This window comes from Ornithodoros turicata, chromosome 1 (genome assembly GCF_037126465.1).
Source record: "Ornithodoros turicata isolate Travis chromosome 1, ASM3712646v1, whole genome shotgun sequence".
NCBI classification, from domain to species: domain Eukaryota; kingdom Metazoa; phylum Arthropoda; class Arachnida; order Ixodida; family Argasidae; genus Ornithodoros; species Ornithodoros turicata.
The window spans coordinates 200,807,839-200,826,650 of record NC_088201.1 but is presented as its reverse complement, the minus strand read 5'-3'; the positions used below and the strand labels follow the sequence as shown (position 1 = coordinate 200,826,650).

Below are 18,812 nucleotides of genomic sequence, written 5' to 3'. Positions count from 1 at the left end.
TCACGAATAATCATTTACCAGCACGTAAGGAGGGTGAGTATTTTAAATACAATACACTCGCCCTCCTGCACCCGCAGGAAAGGAATTCGTGGAAAAAATGTGAAAACTACGCAGTGGAGTACTAGTGGCCTAGTTGATAGATGGCCTAGTGGCTACAAGATATCCGTGTACGTATACCAGTAGGTCGATCAGGGAGTGCACGTGTCGCGACCCCCAAAATTCGAGTATGAAAACAAAATTTACTTATTGGCTATAGATGAACATTTTTTTGGAATCAAGTCTCTCGAGCGGTTACTGATGAGAGACAATAGGCGTTTCGTATGCGAGCGTTGCACGCCCTCTTTCCTTAAGGAAGAGAGCATGGCGAAACATCGTCGCTTGCGCGCGGAAGTAAACGAAATCATATTGGAATTTTGCTAATCGGGCGAAAACTTCGTAGAATTTACTAAAATATAGTACAAGCAGCAGTACAACTATGTCGTCGCGTTGGACACAGAGAGCGTTCTCGCGCCCAGTGGTGTTGGCATGCAGCGTCACGTCACCTCGAGCTTCTGTGCCGTGCTCGTGTGAACCCACGAGTCGAAGATGATGCGCATCAGGACGCACCACGGTGAAGATTCCGCGATGCAGTGCGTGAAAGCTTTGATGAAAATGCGGGACGAGATGATCGCCCTGAACGCATGCCACGCCGAAATGGTGCTGAATGCTGAGCAACGGGCCCGGCACAGAGCTGACACCCACTGTGTGTACTGTAGGTGGGAGTTCACGCAAGATCTACCCGTGTCCGGCACCACGACCATTCCAAGCGTTGTACTGCACGCGAAACAAATTACATCGCGACGGTGTGCAACTCCTGTAACGTGGCGTGCACGACGAGGGAAATACTGCCTATCATGGTGCACAATCTGGCCTACGATTTGGCCAGGCTGCTGCGGGAATTTCACCTTCTCGGGTGGTACCGAGCACCCTTCATCGTGGCCAGTTCCATGGAAAAAATCCGATCGTTCGAAATTGGCACCTTCCTATTCAGAGATACCATGCAGTACCTAAATTCGTCCCTGGGACAGCTCGTGGAAACCGTCAAATCCATGGGGGGCGCAGAGGCGTTCCAATGCATGAAGCAGGTATTTGGAGATGACTACGAAATTTTGCTTCGTAAAGGTGTATTCCCGTACAGCCACGTTAGCTCGTTCGCGGTCTACGACGAATTGGCTCTGCCAGCAAAACCCGCATTCTGAAACGATCTGACGGAGGAGGATATAAGCGACGAAGACTATCAGTACGCGCTGCACGTATTTGAACGTTTTGGATGCTCAAATCTGATGGATTATAATGCATTGTACCTGAAAACGGATGCCCTGTTACATGCAGACATAATGCAGCACTTCCGATGCCTGTGCTACGATGCGCGCGGTTTGGAATTGCTTCATTGCGTTTCTCTGGCGTCCTATTCGTGGCAATGCGCTCTAAATTACACGCAGACAAAATTGGAATTGATCATCGACGAGGGCATGTACTGGACCATCGAATCGGGTGTTAGAGGCGGGCTCTGTCAGGCGAGCAGACGTCATTTACGGGCTAACAACCCGCTGTGCAGTGGCTAAGATCCCGATAAAGACGAGGTGTACATATCGTACATAGATTGCAACAATCTTTACGGATTCAGTATGATAAAGCACCTCCCCATCGGCGCTCCGTGGATTATATGCATCACCCCACGGATTCGGACGTGAGATATGTGTGCGTGTGCGACTTGGAGTATCTAAAATTTATCCACGTGCTGACGCGGTGCTTCCCCCTGGCGCCCGAGAAGGCGGTCGCCCCCAAAGGAATGGCTCTCACCATATCAGCGGGGGCTCCTCGAAAAATTGATGTATCAGCCGGCGACCAGCAAAAAGGTGCTGCTCACGTGCAAGGGCAAGGTCGAGTACGTCGTTCATTACGCGCTGCTCGCGATCTATTGTAAACTGGGCATAAGGGTGACGAAAACTCACCGAATTCTCAAATTTCGTCAGGCACCATTCCTGTGTCCCTACATCTAGGACAATGTTGTCGGACGCGTCGCCTCGGGCACGACGTTCGAGAAAAATTTCTATAAAATCTCAAATAATGCGGTCTTTGGGCGTACGTTGCTAAATAAGTTTAATATGCGGGACATTCGAGTAGCCTTCGATGAGGAGACGGTGAGTCACCTCGGGAGTCAGGCGGATTGCGTGAGAATGGAAATTTTATCCCTCTACTGTGTCATATACGAAATGCGCAAGAGAAAAGTGTGATGTGATTTCCCCCTGCAGATTGGCTTCACGATTTTAGAACTGAGTAAGTTACCATGTACTCGTTCTACTATGAAACCCTGTTGAGTAAGCTTACTTGTCCTGTGATTACCTGCTACTTTGACACGGATTCTCTGATCCTCGGCCTATTATGTAAGGTATACGAAGATCAGTTACGAGCGATCGCCGACGACCATTTAGACTTGTCTTCCTTCGATCGTGACCACCCACTGTACAGCGAGAGGAATCGTGGTAGACTTGGGTAGAAATCGTGGTAGAAACGGGTAGCATACCCATAGAGGAAATAATATGCTTCAAAGCCAAAATGTATCCCATCAAATTAGCCTGGGGAAACAGATAGCGAGAGCTAAAGGGGTCTAAAAGAACATTGTGCGTGATACGTCCTCCTCCATGATACGTACCGCGATACCCTATTCAAGCACGCTAGCGTATCGCACGAACAGGTGTCAATAGTTGGAAAGAAACAGTGCATGTACACCATCAGAAATGTGAAGTCTGATGGCGTACGATGACAAACGATACCTCTACAATCACGTAGACTCCTACTCATACGGAAGCTGTGAATATGGTAAGCTCGAGTGGATGACGTAGATAGCGGGATTTCACCTGGCGTTCTTTCCCCCCGCACAGATAATGCAGTGGATGAGTAGGAGCAGCATCATTTGAACTGCGTCACTGGAAGGATGTGGTACCTCATTCTCTTCTCGCTCGTCTCGTGCACGCTGGCGCTGGACGCTGGCAACTGTACTGCGAGCATCAAGCTGGAGAAGGATAAGCACACGTACGCACACGAATGCCCGGGCGACATCTTGGCCATCAGGGAGTGGCACGTCGTGCCTATGCGGTCCGGCACTTCCGCAGAACCATGCCCAGCATCAAAGGAATTAACCTTTCCAAGACCGCAATGCTTTTTCTCAAACATGTACTCAATAAACGTAATTAACATAAAAGGGGCAAAGCTGTGGGCAACCAATCAGCTGCCATGGGCCAATCAACGCGAAGCGGGCGGCGCCAAGTAATTAGCATAAAGGGGTGGAGCTATGACTGAGCAATCAACGATCAGTAGGCTTAGCATGAGCCAATCAACGTGAAGTGGGCGGAGCGAAGCCAACTAATTAGCATAAAGGAGCAGAGCTACGATTGACCAGTCAATGATCAGTAGGCTTGGCGTGGACCAATCAACGTGAAGTGGGCGGGGCTAATGGCGGCCGATCAGATAGCTTTGGATTTGGCTTGTGTTGATTACAAGTGGATTGTGTTAGCTTAGAGCTGGACTGTGTTGGCTTAGAACTGGATTTTGGCTTTGAATTGGATTAGAATCGGCCATCTTGGATTAGAAAAAGGATGTCGTTGTTCAGTACGGTTCTTATACAGTATCAAACTATACTACTCACCTGCCAATCAACTCGTATTTCTAATAGTGCTCCTTACTGTTCAGTAGTGCTCTTGCGTACTGTTTTGGAGGAACGCGTGCGGGTTACGGAGGTGTGTTGCGCGAAATATAGGCTGGATACCTTCGTGGTGCACGCACAGAATGTTCTGGGAGGGCTCTGAAGGCAATCTGAAATTTTGTCTCTTAGTACTGAGATTGGGTTGAGTACACTTATTCTTTCTAAGATTGAATACGTGCGGAGCTTCACTGCATAGCACGAACCACTATGAGTTTAATCGACCACTTTGTTTAATAAGCATTGTAGCGTCGAAATATCAGTGAGAGAAACAATCTTGAGCTATTCTGCATAGCATGACTATGCTTTGCCATTCTACTTGATGAACATTCAAATCATTTTTTATATCGAAGCGCAAAGCCCACTGTATAAGATACAAACGACCCTAAGCTTCATCGTTGTTCACCTCTACAGGGTATCTTGATCAATCTAGATTCAGATCGCTTTTCTCTAAAACAAGCTTCTCCGCAGAGCAACAACAATCGACGTTTCCCGATCATGTGCTTCTCCTTGTCAGCTTTTATATTTCAAACGTGTGCAGAGCTAGTGGGCTTCACTGCGTAGCATCACTATGAGGTTTCTGCGCTTTGTTTAATAAACTCAAAACGTGGGCTTGGGCCTGTTGGTACTGCATGCCGGATTAAAAGCGCTAAAAACAGACGAGGACAACACACACGGAAGGCGCCAACGAAGCGCAAAAAACTTACCATTTCAGTGTTCAATAAACCCTGAACATTGGATCTGTGATGAAATATCTCTGTGACAAATGTATTCTTAAGCTCTTAGGAATGAACGCGATTCACTCGATTGCATGGTTTGTGGATTTTCTTTGCCATTCTGCTTGATAAACATTGCAATACATTTTGATGTTTCAGTGCACAGTACACACTATAGCAAAAAAGAAAGAAAAAAAGAAACGGTCCTAAGCTTGGTCGTTGAGGTGGGCTACGCGTACATGGAAGCCTACTTTACTCTTAACCCCCACACGTTGCTTCATTTCCTGTTAGCAGCACGAAGCGGACGTGAGCAGTGTAAAGAGCAGGAAGAACGTCAGGCGGCGGCATGGTGATATAAGCTGTTTTATTAGTGTTTTGTATTGTTGAGCAGTGGATTACCCTTCTAACGCTGGCTTTGTAGCTAGAGGTATGAACCAATAAGCAGTTGGGTAGAAGAGTGGACCTTTGTGTGGACCTTTGTCACACTCGCGTCGTCGTCTGTCCAGTGAAACACGATCGGCACGCGCCATCTTCAGCCTTCTTTGCAGACAGGGCGCAAGTATCCAGGCACCCAGAGCCGTATATTAAAAGGGAGTCATGCCTATACCTGAAGCTCCACCCACGTTTTAAGTTTCTGACCAATGAAGTCTTGAAATATGGGGCGCTATCAATCAGCACATCCTCATTATTTGTCCCCTTATCCAACATGGGGAGCGCCATTTTGGGTGGCAAGTGGATTGGGTGGGATTGGAATGGATACCTCTCGCAATCTGCAAAAGTAGTGGATTGTTGGTGCAAATTTGATGAGCGCCACCTAGGGAGCGTAAGGCACGTCGGGAATTGTCGTCTGCTTCCGTCGTTGTACCGCTGCCGGCAGAATCACCTGCTGGGACACATTCTGTTGTCGGTATGATTTTTAAACAAATCTAGATGAATTGATGGAATAAAAGACGCAAGAATGTTTATATACATGAAATCCAGCAATTAAATATAAGATTGTACAGCACAGCGCCGTTTCCGTTATGATTTCGTTCTGATCGCCGTGTTCACGAGGCCTAAGACCGGCGACAAAACGTGTTATTTTCAGTTAGATATTGATGAATGAGCATAAGTTGAAACTGATTTCCGAGAAACTTGTATTAGGATGTACATTTTCAGCGTAAAATCATGTTAGTCTGTGAAAAGTTTTTGTCACGAAATCCCCGCTTCACTGTGTTTGTTTTCGTCGCCATTTGGGTGGCAGTATGGTGTCATGGCGACTCCTTAGTAAAAAGCAAACCAGTCAGAGGAGCGAAACTGTGATTGACAGGTCGAGCCTCTTTTTGTGACTCCTCCCAATGGCCAGACTCCCTTTTAATATACGGCTCTGCAGGCACCCTACAACCGGCGCCATCTATTGATTATGTAGGAAACCTTCTTAGGCGCTGTCTGGGTCACAGAGCATGCGCAGAAGCATTGTGAAAAAGGTACATTTTGAACCTATGAGTAGCAGGGTAGAATCCTGGAAGTGAGTGGAATGCAGTTAGCACGGGCCAATAGCATTTGGAGTCCACCAACCTATGAGGGAGCCCTAGAAATATTAAAATGACCATCTAGAAATGTGAACCTTGATGAGCATTTCTACATTCTACTTGACGAACATTTAAATCATTTTTATATTCAAGTACAAAGCCCACTGTGTAAGACACACGAACCTAAGCTTCATTGCAATGCACCTCTACAGGGTTTCTTGATCAATCAACATTCAGATTGTTTTTCTCTAAAACGAGCTTCTCTGCAGAGCATCAACGATCGACGTTCCTCGATCATGTGCCTCTTGTTCAGCTTTTATATTTCAAACGTGTGCAGGGCTAGTGGGCTTCACTGCACTATAAGGCTTTTTCGCTTTGTTTAATAAACACTGAAATCTTTGTTGTTAGGATGTACTGTGACAAAATTCGTTCTTAAGCTTTTTAGGAATGAACGCGCTTCACTCGACAGCACCATTTGTGGATTTTCTTTGCCATTTTGCTTGATAACCATTGAAATAAATTTTGGTGTTGAAGTACACGGCACACACTATAGCAAAAAAGAACGATCCTAAGCTTTTTCGCAGAGATAGGCTATGCGTGCATGGAAGCCAACTTTAAAGCTAACTTTACTCGTAACCTGAACACGTTTTTTTTTTTTTTTTTTCAGTTTGCGTTAGCACCACGAAGTGGCCGTGAGTAGTGTGAACAGCACGAAGGACTTCAGGCGGCGGCATGTTGATGCAAGCTGTTTTAATACCGCCGAATTTATGAACAGGCCTGGACTCGACGCTCCGCCTCGACTCCAACGAGTGCAGGAAAATGCCTCAACTCGAAGAGCCCATGCGTTTCATGAACCCCTTTCGGGACTCCTCAGTGAAGGTGTTCCCGAGAAACCATCCTCGAATAAAGCTATAGCCCCGGCCGTCCTGCGGCACCCCTTGGAAATGTTGACTTTCGTGCTTCAAACACACTTATGGCATAAATATATATATATATATATATATATATATATATATATATATTACTTTACTCCATGTCTACCAAAGTGCATTACAAATACGAACACAAAAATCTGCAAGTTTTTGAAGAAGGTGGTAGGTGCTTCGAACAGGGAATCAGGCTGATAGGTTAACTAGTCTGACGACTACAACCAACCACAACGGCAGCAGCTAGCTTTATGCCATGGTCACCTTGTATCAAATAATATGAAAGATGGTGTCACTGCTTGTCACTATTCTATGTTACAATATGTAGGGTGAACGCTCTTTGTGAGCGAATTGCTACGTTTACCCAACGCCTAGAGGGCAGTATAAACAAGCAAACAAAACATATTTTACAACGAAGACCCGAGAGTCCCAGACTGCTCGAAGGGATCGGGGAGACAATTCTTTGGGAAGCGCCGCGAACATGTCGTACGAACTTTTATGGCCCCATTCGGGTTCTGCGGAAACGATGTAGCTTGCTATCCCACCCAACAAAAGGAATTGTGTGGAAGACTCATCGCCATCGCCTGCCTCGCGCGGGAAATTCATTCGAGTTGTACGCCATCACCGCCGTCACCGGAATAAACCTTCTTCCCTCTGCTACCTTAACCGTCTTTACATCTGGTGGAGGTGTTCTGACCCCCTGTACACTGGAAATCCGCTCCAGTCGTCTATTGCCAATCAATCTGCCGCCTAACGTTGCTGGTGATCACCAACCAGCGGTCGTCCGGTCGTCGCCGTTCCACCTCCGTTCAGGCAGCGCAAAACGCCGTCCTTTTCTAGGATGGATTCTTCCGACGTTGATAACTGGCTGAACGCCTACACTCTTAGAAATGAACTTCACCACATAGCACGCTCCTAGTCAACCATCACCCCGAATGACAACGTTCTCGCCCCTGATTTTTTGAAAACGGGAGGAGGAGCCTACTTAGTGTCATTATGCACGGTACAAAATACACTCCTCCTCCCACTTTCAACAAATCTAGGGCGAGAACGTTGTCATTCGGGGTGATGGTTGGCTAGGAGCATGCTATGTGGTGAAGTCCATTTTTAAAAGTGTAGGAAGGAGTCAGTCTGCACAACAAATGTTGAGTTGTACGCTATCACCGCCATCAACGGAATAAATATTTTTCCCTCTGCTCCTCCGAACCGTCTTCACACGATTCGCACTATTAGGACATCTCCCAGTTACCCTAAAAAAGGTGACAACTCTCGCGACCGTTTGTACTTGCTTTTTCTTCGACTAAAAAATGGAAGAGAAATAAACATGACAGATTTGTCGAGCCGTTTCTGTCATAGCTGGAGCAAGGGTTGGTCCAGCTTGATACAGTGTAAATATTACGGAGACACATCAGCATTGATCGTGTAGATGAGATGTTTATTTCTTTAGATGTCCACGAAGTGCGAGGTTCTTCTTTTTGCAACACATTTTTCATGAAAACATGCTTCAAACATACCTTCTTTGTGCTGAGCAGCGCCACAGAAGGAAAATTTACTACACCTTGTCTTGAAAAGTGTTCTTGCGAGAAGGTCTGGGATTTTTTCGACAAATCTGCACACCGTCGACTCTGACGCATTTACAGTGTCTCCCGTGACAGTCCAAAAAGTCCTAACACCATAAAATCACATGCCGACGGGCAGCTGCAGCACAGGAGGTACCGGTACCTCACGATTGAACGCACTTTCCTCCAGCGGTAACGTATCCAAAAGGCTTCATACGGTTGTGTTCATGAAGCAGTATCGTATACCATATTAGGAAGTCGCGATTATCAAAATGGTCAAAGGGAGTTTGATGGACCCTTACTGAACGTCGCCGCCCAATGGTAGAGACGTCAGCATCCATTTAAAGGCCATCGTGGCACAAAACGCTCGATGAACGCAGCGAACAACCTGTCTTCTGCCATGACACCAGATTCTCGAGGAAGTCGCAGGGGAATTCTCCACTCGAGGAGTGTTTCGAGTCAAGGTGGATTTATGAAACGCAAAACCGGCCTCGAGGAGAAGCTCGAGTAGAGTTTCGAGTCTAGTCTCGGTCATGAATTCGGCTGTTGGGTCATTCCAGCTCTAACGTCCCGATGGCGTGGCTCGACCATCGCCGACTTTCGTGGAAAAAATATATTTCGTTTCCACTGACGTACATACGATCTGTATGAAATCACACAAAGAGATGAAATATCTCTTTCGGGATCTGTACGGAATCGCCGCAAGGGCTCTTCGAACTTCCCCTCCGAACTCAAAACCGAAATGCGTTGGAGCAGGCGCAGGGAGTGAACGGCTTTACATATCTGAGAAATTCAAACGGGACGCGCTTCCGAAAAGTTCAAACTAGTTATCGTCAGATTTGCAGTCGCCACGAGTGGAGAAATAGCGAGCTACGCTTCCGCGAAAGAGGTGCAAAATCGAACGAATTCAACATTTATCTTAAAAACACCATGGCAGAAATTGATAAGTTATAGTTTTCATTTGTAGAGGCGTACCAGTACATTCCACGGAAGAAGTTTGACGCCAGATTAAACTGTTAGGCTATAAAAAATGCGAAAGTCGGTAGTTTTAAGAAAATTTTAAAACTTCGCTGAAAAAAAAAGTGGCATTGGCGGACGCGCCAAACGAACGAAATTTCCACACCAATGTAGCATAGTTTCCCATTTATAAGTACAAAAAAATTTCTCCAGGGTGTTTTCTGTTATACGACCGCGACAAATTTTTAAAGGGACCATGAAAGGATATTTGACAAGCCCACGATCATTTTTAATATGTTCCCCTGTACTAAAGCACTCACTTCGTGAAATATGAAGTTGAAAATCGTTCAAATAGCGAAGATATTCTATATTAACCACGGGCGTGAACGGCAGCTGCTACGGCCCGCCTTCGAGGCAAACTGGCCGTGACATCATACACAGAACATGTTGCCGATTCGTGGGCGGGCTTTTGCGACCGAACTGCAAAATTTGCAAACAAGCTTGCATCCTTCGCCATGAAATATGTTTTAATTTGACCTGGAGACAAGATTGTATCTAACCGTTGACATAGAATCCTACGAAAAATGGGATATAGCCGTTGACTGTCAGCACGGTTACCGGAGCACGTTTTCCTCTTTGAACTTCTTCGTCAGAACATACCTCCGTCGGTGACATTTTACGAGCTGCTGAGTACCGAACGATCCATAGACGCTGTGTGTGTCGCATAATCTCTTCTTCCATTGCTGACAATTTCCCTTTCGCCGTATTTCAAGTGATTTCGACGGCAGATATACGACGTCGTTGTTTTCAAAACCGAAACCATGCACCCACATGGTCCCACGGGGTGTGTCCTCCTCGTCGTTCACAGTTGGCTGTGAGAATTGGATGGCGATGACGTAAGCCCGCTTCGAAGGCATATATCCAACGGTCACGGCCCGCTTTTTTTGTCTCATAACTGCGCCCTCTTGTACTAAATAGGGTTAAAAGTCGATGTGTGTACGATAGTGAGGGATCATGAGAACGGTTTCCTGCAGAGTACTGGGAATTCGTGAAAATCATTTCATGGTCCTTTTAAGTTCACCCTGGTGCGCCTCTCGCTGCTCTCGCAAAGTTCAAGCTGTTACTCAACCCTGATACACGATTAAGCATTTCTGACACTGACGGTGGTCCTGGACAGCGAAAAATAATAAAGCAAGCAAGGTTTCCCCAACACCCATTTGTGGCCCTCATAAAAGGTGCTCTGGCGGCTAACCCGTTCCAAAGCTACCGGAGCGCTATCTCTGTTAACCCTCTTATACAAAAATGAGCATGTTGCCGGTTTCCGTTTCTTTTTATTTATTTATTTTCTTAGCCTTAAGTCACACAACAGCTGATTATCTCAAAGAAAGGGAAAAGAATACATAATTCACATTTCAGCGTGATTCTGCTTAGAGCAGGTGGACATCGCTCATTCACGCAAGAGCCGTACAATACTCCCACCGTTCTATGAGAGGTGTACCCGGATATTCGCTTGCATCTGTGTACCTATGGCAGGGACATCAAGCACTTCTTCCGAGCTTAAGGAATATGATGTAAGGCATTCCTGTACGTTCGTGCCTCAGAAGTGCATAACAGACCAGGAAAGACCATTCCTCAATTTTTCGGAGCTTCAGGAAGACGACATCAAGATCACGACGTGACGTGAAAACTATTACCAACATATGCAAGTACCATTACGACCTGTGTTTTCGCAAGTACCCTCGTTCTGTGGCGTCAAGAAACTGTGCTGACTCCTTTTCTTCCCATCGGAAGGACGCAAAGGGAACAAAATACATCTTTGTCGTCTTGGCCCTAAGACTGACGTCGCGGGGCCTGGGGCCTGGTGATCGCTTGACACTTGAAAGATCGAGGGGTCTACTGCGAATGTCCAAATCGAAAGTTATTCGGCCAGCTTCAACTTCGGCCAGCCCTGATGATTGCGACAGTCTTTCCATTTTAAACGCTTCACTTGAAGTACTGGGCGAGACACAAGTTAAAGAGAAGAGGTCAATGGCGCAACGTGAAATAAATAAATAAAAAGAAACGGAAATCGGCAACATGCTCATTTTCGTAAGAGAGGGTTAACAGAGACAGCGCAGCCGCAAATGGGTGTTGGGGAAACCTTGCTTGCTTTATTATTGTTCCTTGGCCAGGACCACCGTCAGTGTCATAAATGCTTAATCGTGCATCAGAGTACAGTAACGGTTTGAAATTTGTGAAGGCCTTGTTTCTGCGTTGACTTTTGTGCGGAAAGGACGAAGGCGCCGCAGGGAAGCCCATCCCGTGCGGCGCGGCGCGAGAGGCGCACCAGGGTGAACCTAAAAATTCGTCGCGGTCGTATAACAAAGAACACCGTGGAGAAATTTTGTACTTATAACTGCGAAACTATGCTATACTTGTGCGGAAATTTCGTTCCTTTAGCGCGTCCGCCAATGCCACTTTCTCTTCGGGGATGTTTTCATTTTCTCCTAAAACTATTGGCTTTCGAATTTTTTTACAGCCTCAGAGTTTAATTTTCTGGCGTCAAACTTTTTTGGTGGAATATACTGGTAGGCTTTTAAAAACAAATAATATAAGTTAGCAATTCCTGCTCGGGCTTTTTTTTTTAAGAAAAATGTTGCATTCGTTCGATTTTGCGCCTCTCTCGCCGAAGCGTAGCTCGCCATTTCTCTACTCGCGGCGACTGCAAATCCGGTGATAGCTAGTTTGAATCGGAATGAATTGAAACGGAAGCGCGTCCCGGTAGAATTTCTCAGATATATAAAGCCGTTCACCCTCTGCGCCTGCTCAAACGCATAACGGTTTGGGAAGTTCGAAGCCCCCTAGCGGCGATTTCGTGCGGAACCCGAAAGAAACATTTCATAGAGAACGTATATACGTCATTGAGAAGGACACATTTTTTTTTTTTTTTTCACGAAAATGTGCGATGGCTGAGCCACGCCGTTGGGATGTTTGACCTGGAATGACCCTGTTACTGTTTTGTATAGACGACTTGCACCCGTACGTCATCGATTACGTTTCGCCGCCGCGCAAAGCATGCTGGTGGGCACCTATCAACCTTATCAGCCTTTTCGGCCTATCAGCAGACGCGTTTTTCCCGCTTCTTGCCAACCAGAGCAAAATATAACCTGGAACCGGTCTTCTCGGGACGCCACATGTTTGAAAACAGAAAGTGGAGTCTATTGTTCAACAGCGGATTAACCTTCTACCGCTGCCCCTCTAACTAGAAGTATGAACCCATAAGCAGTTGGGTAGAAATGAGTGACATATGAGTTATAGGGGACCTTTTCACACTCGCATCATTGGCTGTCCAGCGAAACACGATCGACGCGCCCCAACCTCAGCCTTCTCTGCAAAGAGGGCGCAAGTATCGAGGCACAGAGAGCCGTTTGTGAGGAGAGTTTGGCCATTCCGTGATCTTTTGCCGTCCGGAGATGGGAAGCCGCAGTGACGTCAGAGACGTCATCGCTCCGCCCACTTGACCGGGATGAAAAGTGAGCCACGGCGAGCCAAGCGAGCCACGTCAGATGGGCCAATTAGCGGTTGGGAGTGAGCACTTGCAGTTAGATAAACCTATAGCAGCTGGAGTCTACCGAGGGAGCTGAGTGGCCGGTTGGCAATGAGTGGTGGGGTCTGGTCAAGAGATGAATGCAAGTGACGGGATAGAATTATGGACCAGTGAGTGGACCGATACATGAGTGACCAATGATTTCTATGATGCAGCTGAAGGAGTCACCAACCCATCCTCTATGATGCAGCTGGACCAATAGAAAGAGGCTGTTGGACCAAATATAGGTTTAAATCAGTTTTGTCTTGCCTTGTCTGAAACCGCTGCCCAGTGGCCAGGGTGGAGCCTACGCCAGACTGGCTTAGAAGCGACAAGTGCACGCTAGCTAGTCACTGTTCGGTAGGCTTAGCGTCGACCAATTAGCTCCAAAAGCCAGAACCAATTAGCATAAAAGGGCCAGCGATCGGTAGGCTTAGAATGGACCAATCAGTGTGAAGGGCCAATTGGTAGGCTTAGCGTGGAGCAATCACACGGCTTAGAAGTATGGAAACTGTTGAGTGATCAGTATGCTTAGAATGGACCAATCAGCATGAAGTGGGCGCAGCTAGTAAAGAGGGGCGGAGCTACGACCAGCCTATTAGCGAACAGTAGGCTTGGCGTGGCCGAATCAGCATGAAGGGGGAGCCAAGCCAGCTCATTAGCGCAAAGGGATGGAGCTACGGTCAACCAACCAGCGATCAGTAGGCTTGGCATGTACCAATGAGTGTGAAGGAGCAGAGCGAAGCCGGCTCATTAGCATAAAGACGCGGAGCTGATGGCGACCAATCAGCGATCAGTAGGTTTGGAGCGGACCAATCATGAAGTGGGCGGAGCCAAACAGGGGGTCAGTAAATCAAAGTGGAATCATCAATCAGAGCTTGTACCACGGAGAAAAAGACTAGGAGTTGAAACTGCCCATAGAAGCAAGCGGCGGCGCGGGACGAGAGACTGTCACTTTGACAGAAAAACGGCAGTTGCTGAATTTACGCAACAGGTGGTGGGGTGGCGCAGTCTTCCATTTTGTGCTTTTGCATGGAAAGCTAAGGGGAAAGCTGTGCTTTTCGCGAGTCGTACGGCGGCCTCTACCGATGAAGACAAACTGATGAACGTGAACGATCTTAGTCTAGGCAATAAAGGTCACGCTTGTGAACAACATAGCGCTTCTTGTACAGCGAAATCAACGGAAAACAATTCCATTCTCTCGTATCTCGGTTCTGTTTAGCAGACGACGGGAGCACGGTCACCGCGGAAGCGTTTCAGCTTCTTTCTGTTCTGGCGTTTTCTTCCCCTGTTTTAAGCACGCCGCCTGACAAGCGGCAGTATCGCGTGACCGCAAGTTCGCAAATTTTGCGTCCTCGTGCAACAGAATGCACTGAGGGCTGCGGCGCGGAGCGTGCGCTTCAAGTACATTCTGTGGTCGTGGGAGAGAATGAAGTTTCACCTCCTAGTATTATTACTCCGTGGCTTGAACCAATCAGCGCGAATGGGCGGAGCCAGAAAGGGGGCCTGTCAATCAAATGTAGGGCCACCAATTAGAGGGCTTAGAACTGGCTTGTGCTGGATTAGAATTGGCCACTGTGGGATTAGAAAAAAGGACGTTCTTATCCTGGTTCCTGTGATACTTCTCATTTCTTTTCTGTGTGGTCATCCCTTAGTGGTAATCTGTCAATGCGACGAGAATGAGGTCCCCGGCCTATACACATACATCTCGACGAAAGTATCCCTACGCGTCACATCCAAGTTTACAATTGTATGCACTCAAGGGGGAAGTACCCTTGACGTTTTGCGTCGATGCGGAGGAAAGCAAATGGAACCTCTAAATCGCCACCGTTATTCATGTTTTAATTACAAACGACGAAACTGGTGAATCTACTTCATTTGACATTGTTGTCATAATGACGACATATTTCATATAGCTGAGAACAGAAAAATGGCGCCCTGCTCCTTTAACTGATAGGGAGCCTGCCGCGAAACCGTAGTTCAACAAGATAAGAGAATAAGCTTAAGGCCGACAAACAAGGTGCGTAATTCGGCGCGCGACACTGTGCGCATCACGCATGGCGGGAAATTCCATCGTGAAACCAACCGTCAAGAGGGTTCTGAATTTCACCTCGACGTATGATGTAGCAAAACAGTACGGATATGAAGAGCACGAGAAAGACAACATTCCACCACCCATTCTAAATTTCACGTCCCGTAAAAGAGTGACGCATATGGAGTAGACAATCGTACTGCCCTCTCATCACGAGGATTGAGCTAAAGGTACAGCTCTGCGTATTCAAGCTTCGCATATCACGCGCGTTGTTTTCATGGAGCGTTTCGAGTGGGTCTCCCTTCATGGTGATCTTTCATTCAAGATTAAAGACGCGGGGTATTGTAAAACCCTTTCATTTCGAGGCCCTATATTTTCACGAATCAATTAACAGGGATATATTCGCGACCACTAAATTTCGCCGGCACCTCAAGCTCCTCAGTCCCTTGTTAAACTTCTCGCGTGCCTTTAAGAGGGCCGCGTACTCAACCTAGATGACCTTCCGATTGTGTCGGCTCCAAACGGCGATTTTACTATTGGTTAACTTATTGGCTACTATTGGCTATTGCCATTGCTATTACTATTGGCTATTGGAAAGTTATCGGCTATGAGACCTTTCACCACATATATAACACTGCTAGTCGACCATCATCCCCAATCCCAACGTTCTCGCTCTTGATTTGTTGATAACGAGAGGCGAGGCCTATTATGTATCATTATGTAAAACATTATGGATACAAAATAGGCTGACCTTTCAGTTTTCAACAAATCAGGGACAAGAACGTTGTCACTCGGGATGTTGGGTGGCTACGCGTTCAAGTTCATTTTTAAGAGTGCAGAGTAGAACGTTATGTGTACTTCCGCGTTGGCATCTGATTGGGTGCTACAATTCTTCAAATGACTTAACAATAGACAGATGTATCTGGGTGGCGGTAAGTCCACTCCCCCGTACACTCTTAAAACTGAACTTCACCACATAGCAGGCTCCTAGCCAACCATCACCCCGAATGACAACGTTCTCGCCCTAGATTTGTTGAAAGCGGGAGGAGAAGCCTATTTTGTGCCGTGCATAATTGGCACAAAATAGGCTCCTCCTCCCGTTTTCAACAAATCAGGGGGAGAACGTTGTCATTGGGGGTGATGGTTGGCTAGGAGCGTTCTACGTGGTGAAGTTCATTTCTAAGAGTGTATCCGAAAAAGGTGCGTTTCTTATTAGCGATGCACACGTTATGAAGTAGAAATATTGAACAATAAATTGTAATTACGAAGCGTAGAAGAACCATATCACACCTATTATACCCGTATCCAAATGATTGCAGATGCTTTACATCCTTGCGAATTTTCTGGGTTCGCGAAATTCGCGAAAATTGAGAGGTCCCGAAATAAAAGAGTTTTATAGTAACGAAACAAGCAGTCGTGGTTTATGTGTGGAAGCTCAGTGTCACTTACCAAGATCCCCGGTGGACGTCGCCCGAGCGACTAGAATGGCAAATAAAAGTAAACTGGCTTATCGATACTCTACGCTTCAGTGATGAGGTTGTCGTTGCGTGTAATGCAAATCCAACGTCTGGTATTGCGCGGAGATTTCTTTTAGATTGCAAGGACGCATGTGAAGGAAATTGCAGAAGTAGGATATTTTGTTTCAGGGACCCTTACAGACCCGATAATATATTCTGTTCTACAATTTACATAGCTATAATAAGAAGATTAACTGACTGGCGCTTCGAATGTGACTTACTTATTTCCATATTATGCCATTATTTTCCATATTACGGCACGAAGCAAGTCCAGTCGTTGACATTGGGGAACGGGATCGCATTTCTCACGCAACAACGCCTTTCGCAACTGAATGAGATATTGCATAAGTACTAACCTTGTCTTAGCTCTTCAATAATTGCCACGATAAACTGAAACGGAATGACAATGATTAGAGAGAACTTTGCACTTGTCCTCTAGAAGGGGCTGTCCAAATCGTGCAGTAGCATCCTCATCTAGTACCATTTGCGCATGTGTCGTTTTATTCAGGCTTGCCTCCACAAATAATGAGGACTCGCAGCAACAGCACGATTTTACACACATTATGCGAAGCAGCGATACCTGGTGTTTCACGAGGCTCCACTGTTGGGTAATTTGTGTACAAGTGTACAGATAATGTATTTTGCTAAATTACTTGGATTACGTAGAGAATTCCCTCACTAAACTACTTTCTGAACCACTGTTTTCAACGTCGCAGACAACACAGAATGTTCGTGGAAGGTAGAGTCTACGTTTTCCGATGCTGAACAGCGTTGAATACAGAATTCCAGCGCTCTATCTGGTCAATGGTCGATTGTCAACGTAAAAAGGATGTTCCAAAAGCCAATTACTACTGTACAATTACTGTACCGTACAATGACTTAACTGTAGATATGCGTAGCAAATATTTACATTGCCTCAAGATCTGATGAACTCATTAGTATTCGTGTGCCGTTTTGGGGTACTATATCGCGGCCCGCAAACCGGCTTTTAGTTTGGGCAACCTGTCTCATAGAGGCGACACAACACATGCAGAGATTAAGACGACATAAAATGAACATATTTGGGTTACTAGCGTCGCTCAGTTGCAGGCTCAGCCATAATTTTTATTTGCTGTGTCATGAGGAAACTTGCGACAACATTGTGTGAAAGTGATTGCACAATTGCATTCTTAAGGACCGCGTTGAGGTGCTTGTTAATTGTGAGCATGGCTTACTTATTAACGTTCATCACAGAAAACGCCTGTGAATTAATATTATTAGACGTATGCTGTACAGAAGACGGTCAGGTTTGTTCGCAGCACATACGTATTGTCATATAATTTTGCCTAGCGTAAGAATAAAACGAAAGCCGCACCACTTCCAGGGAACTTGTTCTTACCGGTACGTCGCATTCCAGATCAATCAGTTTCATTTTTCTATCATCACTGCGGAAAATGTCATGTAGGGTTTGCTCAGAAATTTCCGTAGAACAACCCTAGCAATATTAAAAATCAGACGCATGGACATGTCAGGGCAGTCATCAGCAACACGGCTCGGTTTCATCAACGCCGGTTAACACTTGAACCGAGATCAACGGTCCCTTAACTTGAATTCACAAAAGGCAGTTATTATTACTGAAACATTCATCACGTCACCAACTGGCGTTCGCGAAAAAGAAGGTACGCAAGTTTTAGCAACGCTTGATCTCGGAACAAAGTTAACCAGCGTTGGTGAAACTTGGACAGAGACAGAGAGCGAACGCCTCGAACGGTTAAACGAGAAGTCTAAGACCTAGAAATATACATACTTTTTGATCGTGATGGAATGTTCGATCACTAAATAACGTTTATAAATCGCGCAAGAAATATGTGAGCGTAGCAGAAAAATATCGCGCGCAGCAGTCGATTGATCCTCACAGTGCGGAGAGCTCTCTCCAACTCTTGTGGAAGACACGTGAGAAATGACGGGCACCTCCGTCACGATGTGATGTTGTACGTTGCGTCCACTCCTAGGACTCGCAAGTGACCTCGGCTGCAACCTGACACCGACAAATGTCAAGGTGATGGCAGGCGCTTTTCGCCTGCGTTGTTCTGCCGTGGGACGCATGAGCATCTTTTTTACAGAACATGGCGTCGGAAACATTGGTCGTCTGATCAGTTTGCCGTCGAAACTGGAAAATTATTTTCGGTTGTACGGCAAGGATACTCAGTGCAACGATATTGCGATCGCGCGTGTGGATTGAGGTCAGCACACCTCCAAAGCGAACGGGGACGACATGCAGGTGCAGGTGCAGTGGACAGTGGCGTAG

General features: G+C 46.4%; 1 protein-coding gene across 1 annotated transcript in view; it reads right to left on the bottom strand.

The window, feature by feature from the left end:
- LOC135375397 (uncharacterized) overlaps window positions 1-18,812 on the bottom strand; it is a 504,420-nt gene that overhangs the window by 414,106 nt on the left and 71,502 nt on the right. The window contains exons 3-4 of the mRNA XM_064608122.1: window positions 16,882-16,915; window positions 16,458-16,487 (exon numbers count right to left, since the gene is read on the bottom strand). Of these exons, the coding sequence (XP_064464192.1) occupies window positions 16,458-16,487; window positions 16,882-16,915 (64 nt within the window). The remainder of the gene's footprint in view (window positions 1-16,457; window positions 16,488-16,881; window positions 16,916-18,812) is intronic.